Source organism: Larus michahellis, chromosome 4 (assembly GCF_964199755.1).
Source record: "Larus michahellis chromosome 4, bLarMic1.1, whole genome shotgun sequence".
In the NCBI taxonomy this organism is placed as follows: Eukaryota; Metazoa; Chordata; class Aves; order Charadriiformes; family Laridae; genus Larus; species Larus michahellis.
In genome coordinates, this window is record NC_133899.1 from 77,530,721 (window position 1) to 77,546,648 (window position 15,928).

General features: G+C 44.5%; 1 protein-coding gene across 2 annotated transcripts in view; it reads right to left on the reverse strand.

The window, feature by feature from the left end:
* Window positions 1-3,858, reverse strand: part of OSBPL5 (oxysterol binding protein like 5) — a 183,192-nt gene extending 179,334 nt beyond the window's left edge. For both annotated transcript variants that reach the window (XM_074585747.1, XM_074585743.1), the window contains exon 1: window positions 3,728-3,858. In XM_074585747.1, the coding sequence (XP_074441848.1) occupies window positions 3,728-3,742 (15 nt within the window). In that variant the 5' untranslated portion in view covers window positions 3,743-3,858. The remainder of the gene's footprint in view (window positions 1-3,727) is intronic.
* Window positions 3,859-15,928: the final 12,070 nt, after the last annotated feature.

Below are 15,928 nucleotides of genomic sequence, written 5' to 3' on the forward strand. Positions count from 1 at the left end.
TGGAAAAACCATCCTCACACATTTTGTGAAAAAATGAAATTTTCTGGTGGGGAAAAACCCTTCCTGGTTTTACCCGATTTGATTTGGAATGTGAGGAAGTTGCTGGCCCTGCTGCTGAAATGCGTGCAACATGCACCAAGCCTCTAGACTGGAACACTCTGAAGTTGCAGACCATGTGATCAAAGGATGCCATATGGGCCATTTATTAACAATGAAAAATGAATGCACCATTTGTCGGGCAGTAATTAAGAGACTTTTGTAGTTTTCATTCCCATTGTTGATCTGGCTATTTGTATCACAGAGCATAAACAGTTTCTCGCGTTATTACTCCTAGCATGAATTCAGAGCACATCAGGTTTACGAATGGATATTGGTAAATATTTCATATTATGGCTCAATAATATGCTGATATATATGTAAGCACATTGCCTACCAGCTTCCTTCTTACATACATGTTAACACGATTATGTTTATATACATATACAGAAATAAAAATTCACATCCAAACTAACACAAAACCAATCAAGATAAGATAAAAATAAAATCACTGCAGTCAGTTTACGTGTCATTCTGAATTTCAAGTGCTTTAAAATACTACTGTAATTTGCAAGTCCACATTCTAAACTAACGTATTGTAAAAGCATTGCACAAAAGCTATTTTAAACTGTCAAAATACACATCAATATACTTCCACTTTCTTCACACATATCTTAATTTCAAAACAAAACATTTCCAAAGAAATGATTTTTTAAAAGTCTGAGAATCATAGTTTTCTCTCAGATCCATTTCTACAGAATTGCCAAATATAACCATTTACAAAGATCACAAGCTTTATGATATTTTTAGTTGCCTCCTCTTCTGAGATTTTTCCACTTTCCTCCATTTCCCCCTCAAGGCAAAAGGGCTAGAAATGCCCTTATCTTTTATCTACGCCAAGAGAAATGAGACGTCAGCATCCTGGCACATTTACAAGGCTGAGGGAGGCAACTGGGGTGCAGAGCACCACACCGGACAACTGACAGCAGAAGAGCAAAAATCTGCCATGCTGTTTTGAGGCTGTCTGCAGTGATGGCCTTTGCACTCCTATGAGCTGTGAGGCAGGTCAGGAAAGGGCAACGCATCCGATGTGACCTGTCCTCCTCCCCTGATCTGCCATAGGGTCCTGAGCCACCCTCTCTTCCTGGGGACAGCTCATAGAGGCCACCGGCACAGCACGGGCACAAAGAACACTCCTTGGGTATCCATTCCACAGGTGTCCGAAGTGAGACCACCTCTACCTTTGGCTCGACAGCAACAGAAGTCATCAGCATTTTAACTGTTGTGGCATCTAGAGTGATTGCAAATACTTAAGAAAATAAATGAGCAGCCTGTATTTAGCTTTTGCACGATTGCTGTCTTGCAGAAATACACCAGCAGCATAGCAGTAACAGGGTTTCAAAGAGCCCTTTGGAGAATCAAGAGGACCATGCATTCCCCCCAACAAATTGCATCCTGCGTAGTGGTAAAGCTCCATTTCTACCATGCATTGCTTTCAAATGCTTCTCATTCAAACCTAAACTAGAATTCACATCTTACATCATACACATCATACACAGTTTCCTCCTCTTTTCCTTCTTTTTTACTATTACAGCCACAACAGCCACAGATGCATGTCTGAAATTAATACAAAACAGTTTTCCAGGAGGGTGAACAGGTACTGAGCTGGTTTGTCAATACTATGTTCTCCACATGTATTAAATCTTAACTTGAAAGAAGACCTAATTGGAATTCCACAACAAAATCCCAGGAAATCACAAACTCATCTATAAAACTAGATAATTCTGTTCTGCAGATACTGCCTCACCTTCCATATAATGGCAGTGCCTGTGATTTCTAGAAGGGATGTTTGAAACCCATTGAGTATGAATGTCAACGTCCTGTGGCTCCCTTAGAAGCCTCAGCCAGCAAGAACAGAAGCAGGAGTAGTACAGAAACACAGGAGCAAGCAAAAAAGTAGTTTAGACTATTTACAGGACCAACACAATGAATGCTTAGAAGACACAGCACCAAAGTTTGTCAACGCTACCTGGCACAATTGCACCAAAGTCATGCTAAAACACATTTGCCGCATCATTTCTCATTAATATAAGGTCCTATTTCACTCTCATAACTGCAGCTGGTAACAGAGCTACACGACTTAGTATACTGCCATTCCACTTGTCATGGGAACCAGTTCAACAAGGTTATTTCCTCCTCCAGCTGAAATACAGCTAGGAATTGCATCAAGTGAGGCCTCCCCTCCTCCCCACTTGGACATAATGGAGAAACTCTTCCTTACAACTACAGCTGCAAATCAATGCACATGTTGCACCTCCACCTGCAAAACTTGGCCCACCTTCTCCAGCCTCTTCCCATGGTTCTCAAAACATAACAACAACACAGCTTGTAAAGGCAGCTGCATGCAGGTGATTTTAAGAGGCTACAGCCAGCACCATGCCATCTATTTATGGCTTCTTAAGGAACCCATTGCATCCCAGGCCGATATGGTACTGCAAAACTATTCCAGCCAAAGCAAATCATGAAGATGCTCAGGTTCCCCTTTGGTCCTCAGGAGGAAGAATGAAGAAAAACATCACTGCCATCAACATAGTTGTGCCAAGCACAGCTCCAGAGTATGGAAAGTTCTAGCTCAGGAAATGTTTGGGGACGGTATATAGCTTTACTCATCTTTAATTTAATACTTTGTCTTAGCCCTGAGGATGCTCTATTGTCCCTGCACTATGCTCAGCAGAGATCTGTTTGCAGAAAACACTGCCTCCCCATCTCTCCTAAAAAAGAACGACAAAACATTAGAGAGAGGCATTTTGAACAAGTACAGTGATAAAAGCTTGTTTCCCAAAGCTGTCAAGAAGTCACAGTTTCCAACTCAACTCTGGCTATTAGGGGCACTGCAGGCTGTTAGAGTGAAGCTTAAAAAATTTGGTATAACTTTTGAAGCAGCAGGTATGCTGTGCTTTCAGGATTAGCTGCATCTTTAAATATTATAGAGCTGCTGCAGTCTAAAATGCAGCATGCTTCCATCTGTGCTAGTGGTGTGGGTCACCCATCAATTCCTTAGGTAGCAATAGTTTTGGAGGCTCTTCCAGAAATGTTATCTGGAGAGCTGTTTGCAACGGAAGTAGGTGCAATGCAGTATCCTGCCACTTTGAGCACCACACACTTTGGGGTCTACATTAAATATGCTCTCTTCCTTAGCTCTGCCCCTTTTTTGTTCTGTTGCAAAGCACAACTTGCAAAACAATCCATAGCATTAAACTTCACAGAAGTTACCCTTATAAAAGAAAGGGAAAAATTAATCAGCAATTTTTAGAAGACTTGAGCAAATATTAGCAAGCAGCTCTGGCATTTTGAGTTTCCACCAGCAAAAGAATAAAGCTGAAGAAAACGTTTTAAGATCAACATCTTGCAGCTGTATTTTGTACTCTCATGGCAAAAAGCACAAATCAATGTCTTGCAGCACAGGAAATAATCAGAGGAGGAGACAAATGCAGTGTTTCAACTTAGATCATTGCAACAGTTAATTGAGCATTTTGTGACAGCAAGCAATTTACCAAGTACATTTTCACATAATTAAGCAGCAAACGAGACGCAGTCCACAGGAGTTGCACATTTAATTGTGTCAGCAATTATTTTATAAAGCACTTTTGCATATATATGTGTGTATACGGACCTATCTTTATATACTTACCGTGCAGCAAGGCATGGGTGTTAACGTTGGTCTCGAAATAATTGCTTTACAGCCTCAGGCAGAGCAACCTTCCTCTCACTCTCATTTCGGGCAAGTCAGTGTTTCTGGAAGGTGGCCAGACAAGATCAGATTCATCAGCCAATAAAATTGTCTAAAGCTGCCGTTCCACAGGAGACCGTTCCTCCGGCTGCAGACTCAGGAGCAGCCAATAAAGAAGAAAATCGGCATCAGAGTGCGGGCAAGCATTTTGCCCCATACTAAGGGTCTGCTCTCCAAAAATCCAGCTTCCCACTGCCTGTGCTGCTGTACACAGTCATCCTGCATGAAAAACAACTTGCACTTGACTTGCCTGGCTAAAATAGATGCACAGCTATTCTGAACACTGACAAGGGTAAAGAAATCAGTCAAGCAGGTGCCTTGTGCTGGGAAGCAATATAGCGACATCCAGAGCCTTGAATTTGTGCTGCTAGTGGGGGTACCACATCAGACCTAGCTTTGTATGGGGCGGTGGGAATTGCTGCTCAAAACACCTAGCATTCACTGGAGGACAGAGATGTTGTTCATGGTGGGCAGTGTGAAGACCACTGAAATCTTACCTCATTTTATCTTCCAGAGCTGGACCTGCAGCAGTGGCTGCGTGACGCCATCCTGTCCTCAGACCCACGTGCTTGTCCTAGACTTCATTGCCATTTGGAAGAGCCCTTGATTTCACCCTGCCAGTCCTACGGCAGCAGCAAAATATCCCAGCATGCAATAAAAACTTTGCAGAGGTGGCAGTTGGAGCTGGCTGGCATTTGGGGACATCCAGGGAACCTTAGGTCTTACCTTTACTAGGAAAAACAAAAAAAAAAGTCAGTCTTAGTATGCGTTAACTAACCTACAGTAAATCCTAAAGATGACAAGGCAGTTATGCATGTTAATGGGTCAGGAAAGGCTTTAGGAGGTCTTTACTTCTAAATTAACACTAGGAGGAAGACAAGGCCTATATGTCACTAGTCTGAAAATGTGTATTTTGACAGTAGATGACCCATTTTGATATGAAACCCTAATAGAGAAAAAGCACAGTGGTCTCTGCACACTGGTTTGCTCCCTTGCTGGCATTTACCTCTCCCAACTTCTTTGAGGTAAAAACTGTTTGGATTTGTTTCCACAGAAGTTTTGCATCAAGGTGCTTCATCTGCAAAGCTGACTCGCCACTCGATCTGAGGGCAGTCTAGGCCAAGGCCCATGTTTCCAGCAACATTCATTTGAGTATCCTGACACAATCAAAAAGCAAATATCATCCAGTCTTCACCAGTAACATTACATACCCTCAGCTACATGTATTAGAGGATGAAGTTGTCTGTAGTGCAGACACCACCTTGAAAAGTTAAGACTTTGCAAAACCTACACCGTATCTTGAAATGGGAGGGGTTTCTTAATGAAAAAACAAATGGTAAGGAAAAAAGAGTTATATTAGAATAGTGTCAGCAAGACTGTCAATAGCAATAACTGCTTTTCCCTCTCATGTGCCATAGCCTTTAATCTCCTGTTTTGAAATGGATGTATTTTCACTTATTTATGCGAGACGGTGCTACCTCTGCTCTCTTTTCATGCTGATACTACATCCCTTTGGGGGACCACAAGTCAAAGATGCTACCGCCAGGGCTCTGAAGGCTGTGTTACGCTGGGGTAGCTAGAAAAGAAGCTCCTAAAAAGCTACAGTATGCTAAAATCAGGCAGCACAGAGGCACGGCCTAACTGAATTCAACAGCCTGCACTTTGTACTCTGATCTTGGAAAGTGACATGTGCAAGCATTTATGAACTGGATTTTCCTTTGATGTAAATTGGCATAGACCCATGCGAATTCACACAGGCTTTTCTTCCAGCTGGGGATCTTCTGCTATCTTTGGAAAACCTGGGGTTTCATGTGAAGCCACTGTACACTGCCATATTGCCCTTTCAATGGCAGTGCTGGGCAGGGAGCACACACCACCCTGAAGGTAATTATATGCTGGGTGCTTCCTCAAAGGGGGGAGTCTTGGTGCTATGGAAAGAGGCTTGTCAAGTAGTAGCTTAGGAAAACAGTGTATTGTCTGCAAAGAGGAGCAGGACACATACTGGAAGGAACTGTCTTATGGAAACTAAGGGAAACACGACAAGCAAGTGAGGAGCCCCCATACCTTTGCCAGTAGGAGAGCACAAAGCCAGCAGCAGGCCAGGGCCCACACCAGTGGCATATGAAAGAGGGGGACACCAAGCAGGTTACCACAGCAGCCTGCCTCCAGGAACTTCTCGATTTTCATACAGCTGATAAAAGAAAACTCAGTGGGCCAGGCAGCTGTGCTGGTATCCCATCCCACTAGCAAGCATTTGAGGGTTCATTTATTTTGCAGGTTATGCACATTGTGCTAGAAACAGAGTAAAAACATACATCTCCTCCTGTGTATTTGGAGTGTGGTCAAACTGCACAGAGAGCTGCTAATGCAGGATTTGTTTTATCATTCATCATCAACTTTAGTTTCAGTGTTTAAATGCAGTAATGGAGAGCATTTTCTAAGATCCTTTCCACTCTTATTTGAGGTGGGTTCGGCTCTAATTAATTTGGAACAGGGCAGGGAGTTCAGAAATTTTCCTTTTCTCTCTTGCATCCCTGTGTCCCACTTTACTTTTAAAGCGGTAAGGCCCATCTAGATCAAGGCACGAGGAGGCGAAGGGAGAGCAAGAAAAAAAATCTAACTGAATTAGAAACGGCTGACAGGGCATTTCATCATCACAATTGTGTGCTCAAAACTTTTCATGAGTGGCCATGCAAATCAGTGAGTCATTGCAACAGCTGAAGGGGAAAAACCCTACAGAAAAAAAGAAAAAAGAAAAAAGTAGAAGTCTGCTCACCTGCTGAACCTGCTCACTGAGGAGTTTCCATAGCACACTTGTGCTTTGTCTGGCCGTAGCACATTTTTATTCTCTTTAGTGCATTTATCTTTAGGATGGCTTTGTGAAGTAGGGCGTTACTTCTGGGAAAGTTACATTACTTTCTTACTACTGTGAGAGCCCAGCAGCGTGCTGGAAACCTGTGACAGTTCAAGGAATTGAAGCTCATCTTTGTAGTTATGGCTAAGGCTGTTAAAACTGCATTGGGCTTCTCCGTAACACAAGATCAAAAGCTGCTTCCCTCTTCTCCATCCCTTCCAGCACCTGAATACGCAGCTGCATCAGTGTGTCCTCAGCGGCAGGGTTGTGCAGTCTCAGCCTTTTAACAGCTGTCTCCTGGTTTTGCATATTTTATAGACTCAGTCTTAGCATGGGGTTTTTAATATATATATTTTTTTTAGAGAGAGGTTTTTTAATATATAGGTAACATCAATGTTTAAAGAGAACATACTGATTTGGGGGGCACAGCTGTTTTATACTCAATCCTTTACACCTACTTGGCACAAAAGTGACAGCGGGATGTTGTCACTTCCCATAGTTTTACCCTGTCTAGCAAGCAATGATGAAAGAGCATGTATACAGGAAAAAATAGTAAAACAATCAGAAGAACTCAGACTTTTTTTCCCTTAACTCATATCTAAGCAGTCCCTGTTCAAGGGTAATGTTCTGTCACCTCCAGAAACATGGAGAAATTCAAGTGCAATCCTAGCCGAAGAACTACAATACGTGCCAGAAAGCATACATCAGTCCTGCAGTAGAAAAATGCAGCCTGCAGAGAGTAACAGAAAATGATTCCCCTGTATATTGTTTACACCTATGAGAAGTAAGATACCCTCTCTTGGAGCAGGCAGGTCAGCAGGCATGACATCCAGCGGCCCTTGCTTTAAGGGGGAAGGCTGCTTTGGAGCGGGCAGAGCTTGGAAGAAGAGACAAGCTCAAAAGACTGGTGTTTCAGTAAGCCCTCGTGTGAAGGGTGCAGGAGGGGTGGGAAAGGCTCAGTGTTCAGCTCATGGTGGCTTCACACAATCCTACTCCACGTGCAGCCCATGATGAGCAAAAGGGATGAAGCCAGCTCTGTCAAAGCTGGGGTTTTTCTGTGTCAGATTAGCTGTACCAGCTATCTGTAATAAACACTTTCTGTGTAGGGTGTACTGTGATCTATCATGACAAATACCTAGCTTATCCATTAACACAAGAAAGGAGACCTTAAGTGATTCACAGCAAGGAAAAAAGTCATGTTGCTCAGAACTCACTTTGATTCAGATGAAGCAGCTTTGCAAGTCTATTAATGCAGCTTTTGGCCTTTAGTGTTATTTACAGGAAAACTGAATTCAAACAGACCTGCCAGGTTTGTTTAAAAAATGAAAGAAGTGACTGGGGTTTTATTTATGCACATACGCCCCTTAAATCAGTGTGACACTGCAGTATAGAGTCGATGCCCTCTCGTTGGCAGCCTCGTTACCATCTGTAATGAATGTAACATCTTAAAATATAAATAATTTGTGTTGTAACAGCAAATACAGTTTGGAAGGAAGAAGTCATTTGGGGAAACTGGGATCAGAAAAGGTTCGAGTGAGTCAACATGGGCCCCTCAGTTTCTATGGAATTACGAGCATTACCCTACCCGCCTTAACTGCAATCAAACTGCAGCCCAAACAACCGGGCCGACCCTCAGCATGGGACATATTGCATCAGATTATCAAATAGGAAGGTCTAGGACTAAGCAAAGAGGGAGATCTCGCAGGCAGGGAGTGTGCTGGACTGGGACTCAGCAGGAACCAAATTTATTTGCCAGCTCAGTTGCTGATTTCTGTCCCACCCCAGGCAGAACCCCTAACTGTGAGGGGGAGGAAAACTGTATAAATAAATGAAAAATTTTAGCAAAACAGCTGTTCTGGCATAAATACCTTGTCACATCCTATTTTATGCTTGTTGAAACAAACTTTACCCATGCTTCCTCTGCTGCGCTTGGGCTAATTTATCATGCATTATGTATGTTGCTCCATCTCAGTGTTTAATTATTCATGAATCCCTCCACCCTCGCCCTCTTTCCCCTTCCACTTGCGCAAGGAGCGGTCAGCACAATTCATCAGCTCAAGACCTTCATTGCCACCAGCTATCAAGGATGTGAGCCTACAGCCAGGTCTGGCTCTGGGCACTGCTACCTTCTGCCAGAGAAACCAAAATCCTGCATTTTCACTGGCCAGTTTGGTTCAGACCTTGGGAAGGCGTAGGCTGACGCATGGGAATGTCAGTCTCCCTGTGGGCTCCCCAACACCCCTCCTGCCCCTCCACCAGGTGCTGTGGGCTGGGGAGGACCTGGTGTACCCCCAGAAAGCGTGGTGCAATCACCAACACGTGCCCCAGAAACCCTGATGTGAGATTCAAAACAACTTCTCCTCAGCCCCCAAAGTGGGGAGTAGCCGCCTCAGCATCCCCTCCCGCCTGCCCCAGGACAACGCCAGCCCCGACGGACCCTGAGAGCACTCTCGCCTGGGATGGCACTCCCTGTTTCTACCAGCAATGTTTTTGCTTCATTTCTATTTGGAGGGAAATGCATGAAGAAGGGAGACCTACCCACCGGGTGACACGAGGGCTGGGCGCCGCCTCAGGGCCGGGTGACAGCTGCCGGGTCATGTCCTGTCCCATGCAGTGGAGGGAGCGGGGTGGGTTGGACATGGCGGACAGGTCGGATGAGGAGCCCAGGCCTAATGGCGGTGTGGTGGCGAGGAGGAGGTCCCATGCCAGGTGTCAGTGCCCAGGTGCTGGCAGCGGGGGGGCTGCAGGGCAGCCACTGTGAGGAGACGCGGCCGGGGGCTGCCCCGTGCTGGACCCAGCCGGTTCCAGCTGGTTCCAGCCGGTTCCTCAAGGGCCCCACCCAGCCTGTCAGTGGAGCTGGTGGCACCACTGGGAAAACGTTCTCCAGAGAGGGCTTAACGCCCTGCGGGCAGCCAGGAGTGAGGGGAAAAGTGTGAGGAACAGCCCTGCCGGCAGAGGTAGCTCAGGCCGCTGGAGCAGGGATCCCCCCGGGGCCACCCGGGAAGGTGTGAGGGGGAGGTTATGGCGGGCCGCAGCCCCGCTCACCATCATCCGGCGCCTCCCCGGGCAGAGGAGGTGGGAATGAAGGAGCAAAGATGAGCCTGAGGAAAAGGGAGGGGAAGGTCTTTTAATTTGTCTTTGTTTCTCGCTATCCAAACCTATTTTAATTGGCAATACACTCATTTTCTCCAAGCTGAGTCCATTTTGCCCATGACGGTAAATGGTAGGCAGTCTCCCTGTCTGTATTTCAGCCCATGAGCTTTTTTATCTCATTGTCTCCCCCATCCTGTTGGGGCAGGGGGTGAGAGAGCAGCTGGGTGGGGGTCTCCAGCCAGCCAAGGTTAACCCACTGCATATTATTATTTATTGAACTACAAGCCTTGCACTTGTTCTCTCCTGTTAGCTTTATGATTGTCTCTCGACTGTTTATTCTTTAGATTTGCTGTACATGTTTCTGTGGGCAACATGGACAATTTCCCTGCGTGTTTCATTCTCTCCAGTGCGCTTGGGTTTCTCCCTGTCTCTGTGCCTCAAGGAATGTACCCTCAGGGTGGCAGGTACATCTTTGCTCCCACAGTGGTACCACCTCTGTGTTTAGTCCACTGTTTTGAGGGCAGTCTTATGTATAAGCCCCTGGAATAACGTACTACATACAGCACAGTAGCCTTTTTTGTGAGCCAGTATCTTAAAAGCCGTTCTCAACTGCCAGTGCCGCAGGAGTCTTGCTTTAACTCACGCATGTGCTTTACAGGATCATGCATGGAAGCCATGAAGCCTTCTGTAGAATAAAACCTTTGATGCCTGTCTGGTCCTTCTGAGTCAGCTCCCCATTGTGCAAGTCCATGGGTACAGCCAAAGTGAGGAAAAGTAAGAAATTATTACTGCTAGCTGTAATTTATGTACCAGATACCATCGTTTGCATTTTATTCCAGCCCCCATTTCCAAGCAGCCACAAATACATTTCTGTTAAAAAACCCCATGCTTTCTCTTCCTTTTAGTAACAGAGATGTGCTGTAGAAGAGGTATAAATCCATTGTCACACTGTTCTGCTGGCCCAGCTCCCTCACCTGCACTCTACTGCAACTTCAGTTAGCCCAGAATGCCTCAGTCAGCATCATCGGTGAATGCATCAAGTATAGTGTGCTTTTTTTAACTTTTAAGGCTTCCCCTCCAGCTTGTATAACATTACACAGCTGATCTCTTAATTTCCTACATGCAAAAATTGAGCTCTTTGTTCTGAAACCGCACAGCTTTCATCTGCTGCCAAAGGGGGATCCATCTGGGTGCCGCGACTTCCGCCCTTTGAAACGAGTCCTCCCCACACCCGTTAGCAGGCAGCAGGCCTGCGGCCACATTCAGGATGCCTGCCTGGTGTTGGTTTACCAGCGGAGCAGGAAGGATTTGAGACAGCAGGCGTACTCAGGCTGCTCACAAACCCCTCCTTGCAACTAAAAGTCAGTTTCCAGGGCAGAGGGATTTGCCCAGGTGTAACAAGACCCTAATCACCACCGTGTTTTCTGTTTGCTTTCTGCCTTTGCTGTGATGTTACTTAAGAGTAGTTGGCATTTCAGTTAATTGTATGAGTTATTTTGGGTTTTCCCATCCGTTGCAGCCCTATTGTGTCTCCTGGTTTCCTGTGCTGTGGTTCTGCTTGGTGCAGAGGGCCCTGGGCTGATCCTGGGGAGCAGCTCATGCCAGGGAGACAGCCCTGCCAGCTCCTTTGCAAGGCTGGCAAGGCACCACAGTGAAATGCTGCTCTGTCCACTGTGACTTCTTGGGCTGGCCCCTCAGCTGCTTTTGCATAGCAAGAAGCAGATCAAAAAGCCAGGCACATCCTCAGATGACTGATTTACCCCAAATGTCTCTTCCCCCACCCACAGCCTTTAGCACCGGCAAGTCCCCCCAGCCTGGCCACCCTCACGCTTGCTGCCTGTGACTTTGCGCAGGTCTGACCCTCACCTTATGTTTCACTTTCATCTTTGAAGTTATTTATTGCTGTAATTAGTCAATTGATTCCCCCATATGCGAATACTGAGCCATCCTGAGACTGTCGCTTCAAAGATTTGTCACCAATAATTAAACCGTCTCCACCAAGGCAGACTGCGCTTTTGATCAAGGATGTGCAGTTTGCTCCTGACTGTGGGCCAAGGAAAGCCTTGATTTGATCACAGCACTGGCAGATGTCCTGGTGAGCAGGGGAAGCTCACTTTGTTATGCTTAGCAGCTCCTGCCTTTCAATCATAGGAAATCATAATTTGACTATTAGTATGTAAGAATTTTCCTTACATGCCAGAAAAGTTAAAAGGCCACTCTCAGCTTGGAGCATGATGCCTTCCCTGTGGAGGCTGATGAGAGGCTCCACACTAATCTCACCCTGCCGTTTGCCTGCTGGTTTCCGGTACAGTCCCAGGTTATTAAGATGTTATATTAGTTGCAATGGAATTATTTAACTATGTGGAAATACTTTATTTTTTCTCTTCTCTGTTGCGTGAAACAAGAAGAGGCACAACAGCCTCACTTCTGCAAACATTTGCAGTGTACACCTGCGGCGAAACACACAGGTTTTCCCCACCCCAGCCCCTCAGCAAAGAACACGTTCTGCTTCCCCCAGCTCATGGGAAAGCAATTCAGCCTCAGAACGCAGCTGCTGGCGAAGATGACAATTTTTGCCAGTCCTTTTTGTAGTATTTCATAGGTGATTGTGTGTCTTAGTTAATGATACCAACATTCATTGTCCAGGCTTTGAATCTCCCACAAACCCCTCTGATTTTATTCCCACTCCACGCTTTTGCTGAAAGGAACTACTTGTGAACATTTTGCAAAACTGCCTTCAAACGTCTTCTAAAAATTTTGTATTTAAGAAGTCCAGAAAATGGTAGACAAGTGTAAGTACTGCTTATTAGGATGACCACAGTCATCACACTGCTGTCTCGTGCCTCACTCAGCTCCAGGTTGTATTTATCACCTGCCTCCGATCACATCATTGATTGCAAACCCTTATCAGGAGATGGTCCTTCCCTCCTTAGCAGCTCTGTCCCCAGCGCAGCAAGCAGGCAACTTGACTTCCCCAGAGCCATCCTGCCTTTTCCAAAATGAACTAAATAGCAAAGTTCTTGAAAGCTGAATTGAAAGTTCTTGAAAGGAAAAATTGCACTGTTGTGGTTTCTCTGAGTGCAGAGAGAGCAGCCTCTGCGGACTATGGTGCTGGTTGTGCTTTCACCTAGATTCTGGCGCTACCTAGTAAAAGCACTTACAACATATTGATCACTTTATGTAATAAATTAGAACTACAATCATGTTTCATCTGGAACCAGTTGGCTGTATGCTATAGAATAATACTTCCATGTACTTCTAATATCATTTAAAGCTGGTGACTTTGAGAGCGCCTAAAATCTGGTTTGCTAATACCATTTTGCCTTCCTCAGTCTGACTTGTAAAATTTCAGCCCACCCAGCCACACACGTCGCATTGGAATAACTTGGCTAGAGGCAAAAAGTTTTTTAAAAAAAGAAGCTATCTGTCTGTGATATGGGAAGTTGAGTACCTAAATACACAGGATGGATGGCTCAGTGCAACACCTCAGGAAAAAGCAGATACTTTCCATAGCTGCTTAGAATAAGGCCCTAATTCAAATTTGTAAGCCAGATAAGAGAATACTGTGGAAAAAATACGTCTTATGTGTACTGACCTATTTCAATACCAAAATCTACGTATAGGAGAGTTATCAGTGTTATGGTAATTTGTTGTCAGTTCTAGATAGCTCAGGTTACCATCTGCAGAGAGTTTAAAGGGATATTACTAATTGACATCCATATATATTCAGATTTGCTATTCTCTGTCCCACCATTTTCTAATTGAGTGCTTAATTTTGCTCAAAAAAAAAAAAAAAAAATTTAGGCTCACTTTGCCAAGGCCCTGCACAAGCTGTTTGCTCTGGCTATGCTTTCAAGGCTTACAAGGGTCAGGGAGCAGGGATAAGGGTCACGTTCCACCTGTGACTCAAATGAGTGCTTTCTTTGGATTTCTCAGTATTTCAGTCCCCTTGACTACAAAACACATTTTAGAGAAACAAAAATGGAATATACTCTTAAATCCTGACCGAAACAGTCAATGTTCATCTTTAGTTTAAATTGCTTTAAAAAAAATGTCCAAATGGGGAAAAAACAAAATGAAATTAAATTCCTAACAAAGATTTCTTTTTTCAGGTAGAGTGGAACTGTTCAAATCTTTCGTGGCATTTTTTAAAGGCAATGCTTTCTAAAACCCTAAAAAGCTCATTTTCGAAATACCATGTGGCAACATCAAGCGTACTAACCGAAATAACATGACTGGTACTAACATGCTGGCAGTGAGCTTGACAAATGAAAATATTGATGGGTCTCGGTGCAGCTAACACTATGAAATCTATTTTGCTGGCATCTCAGTCACATTTTAGGAGATCATCATGCAGAGGAAAAACAATCTAATAGCTTTAGACATGGCTTATTATTAAGTTACAATGATTTTAAAGGTTTGATTGATCCTTATTGTTCAGAAATCTTTTTCATATTTTGGTAACTGGCCTACAAATAGCCTCCAGAGCCTGGCTTTCCTCCAGCACATGCCAACCTGGCCTGTCACCGCTGGGAGCATCGTTCAGGCCGGGGGCAGCAGCCACTTAGCCTGGCCAGACCCTGCTCAGAGCAGATCTTCCACGGGACCGGTGCTGATATACGAGCACAGGAAGTTTGGATGTGAAGTGTTATTTCTACTTTTGATTTATTCCTCATTCAAAGGCGGAAGGGTTTGTAAGCAGCTGGGTAGTCGTGGATACATCTTCCAGCAGATTTAGAGCGTTTGCTGAAGCTCCCTCACACACCCATCTCTGTTATAGCCGTGCTTGTAAAAAACCATAGATATCTATTACTAGAGCTTTGCATTGAAATCTTGCTGTGTTTCAGGCTGGAGATGGAAGAAGCCAAAGTAACTCAGCAGATGTTGCCAGATGCTTTAAAAGGTGCATTTAAAACCTCCCTAAGGACCTATGTAAAAAAAAAAAAAAAAGGCATGGAAGAATCACGGTTAGTGTTACACACACACATAAACAGATCCATTAACTGAAATAGCCTTTTAACTGTTATTCATATTGAGCAGTATGAGCAAGCACATCGTTTTTTGCTGTCTTTATTGATGTATCTGCACTGTGTTCAGCAATCCTATAAATCCATTATTGCGGGGAACAGCTGCGGAGCAGACTGATAAGCTGGGAAAAGAGCACACAGCCAACAAGGCTGAATAACCAGCTCCAGGCTGGTCCGAGCCAGAGCCTTTACACCTTGGACTGCACGCACCATCAGAAAATCAGGACTCAAGCGTAAGAGCACTTCCCGAGGAAGCAAAGGATTATTTGTCATTGTCAGGCTATAGGTGAATTTAAGAGTTTCTGAAAAAAGTCATCTAATCGGGTGTTGTCATGGTTTGGGCTGGACTGGCCACTGAAATGAATGACAGATGTGCTCCCCAACCTCTCCCTTCAGGGAGAGAAGGATGAGAGAGAGACTTATGAGTTTAAAAGAAAGCAAATTATTTTAATGAAATATTAATGAAAATATAATAATGTTAAAAAGGAAATGATGAAATATATACAACATATACAAAACCAGTATCAAGCTCCCAGGATGATGACAATGTCACCAGGGGCACATGGAAGTCCCAGACTGGACTCAGCAAGGGATGTAAGCTGAACCCAGGAACTGGATTCAGGAATGCACAGATCAGGATAAAAAGCAGACAAACAGACAGAGTCCTCCTCAGACACCGGCCATTGAAGAAAGAGGGCTGAACCTTTGATCCCTCAGCTTTTATACTGAGCGGGATGCAGGTGAGATTGAATAACCCATTGATCTGTTTTGGGTTACTTGTCCTGTCCCCCTCTCCCCACAGGTGCAACCTCTCTATGCTCTTCCACTTCCGACCCTCCAATGGGGCAAATAACAATTACCTGACCTTGATTGTTACAGCAGTAAGTATAAGCAAGAGCCTCTCTGTGTACCATTCATTGGTGTTAATTATAAAACACCAGGCCTTATCTCTGTTAGAAGTGGATACTGCCTGAAAAATGTGACATTAATTTCAGAGAGTGCAGTTAGAAGAGGCTTAACTGAAAAGTAAAATTACTGAACAGAAAATTGGTTCTGTTTTACCTCAAAGCAGGACAGGTGTACAACACTCCACAGATGAGCATGAGGTACCTGGCCCCTGTGGAGCAG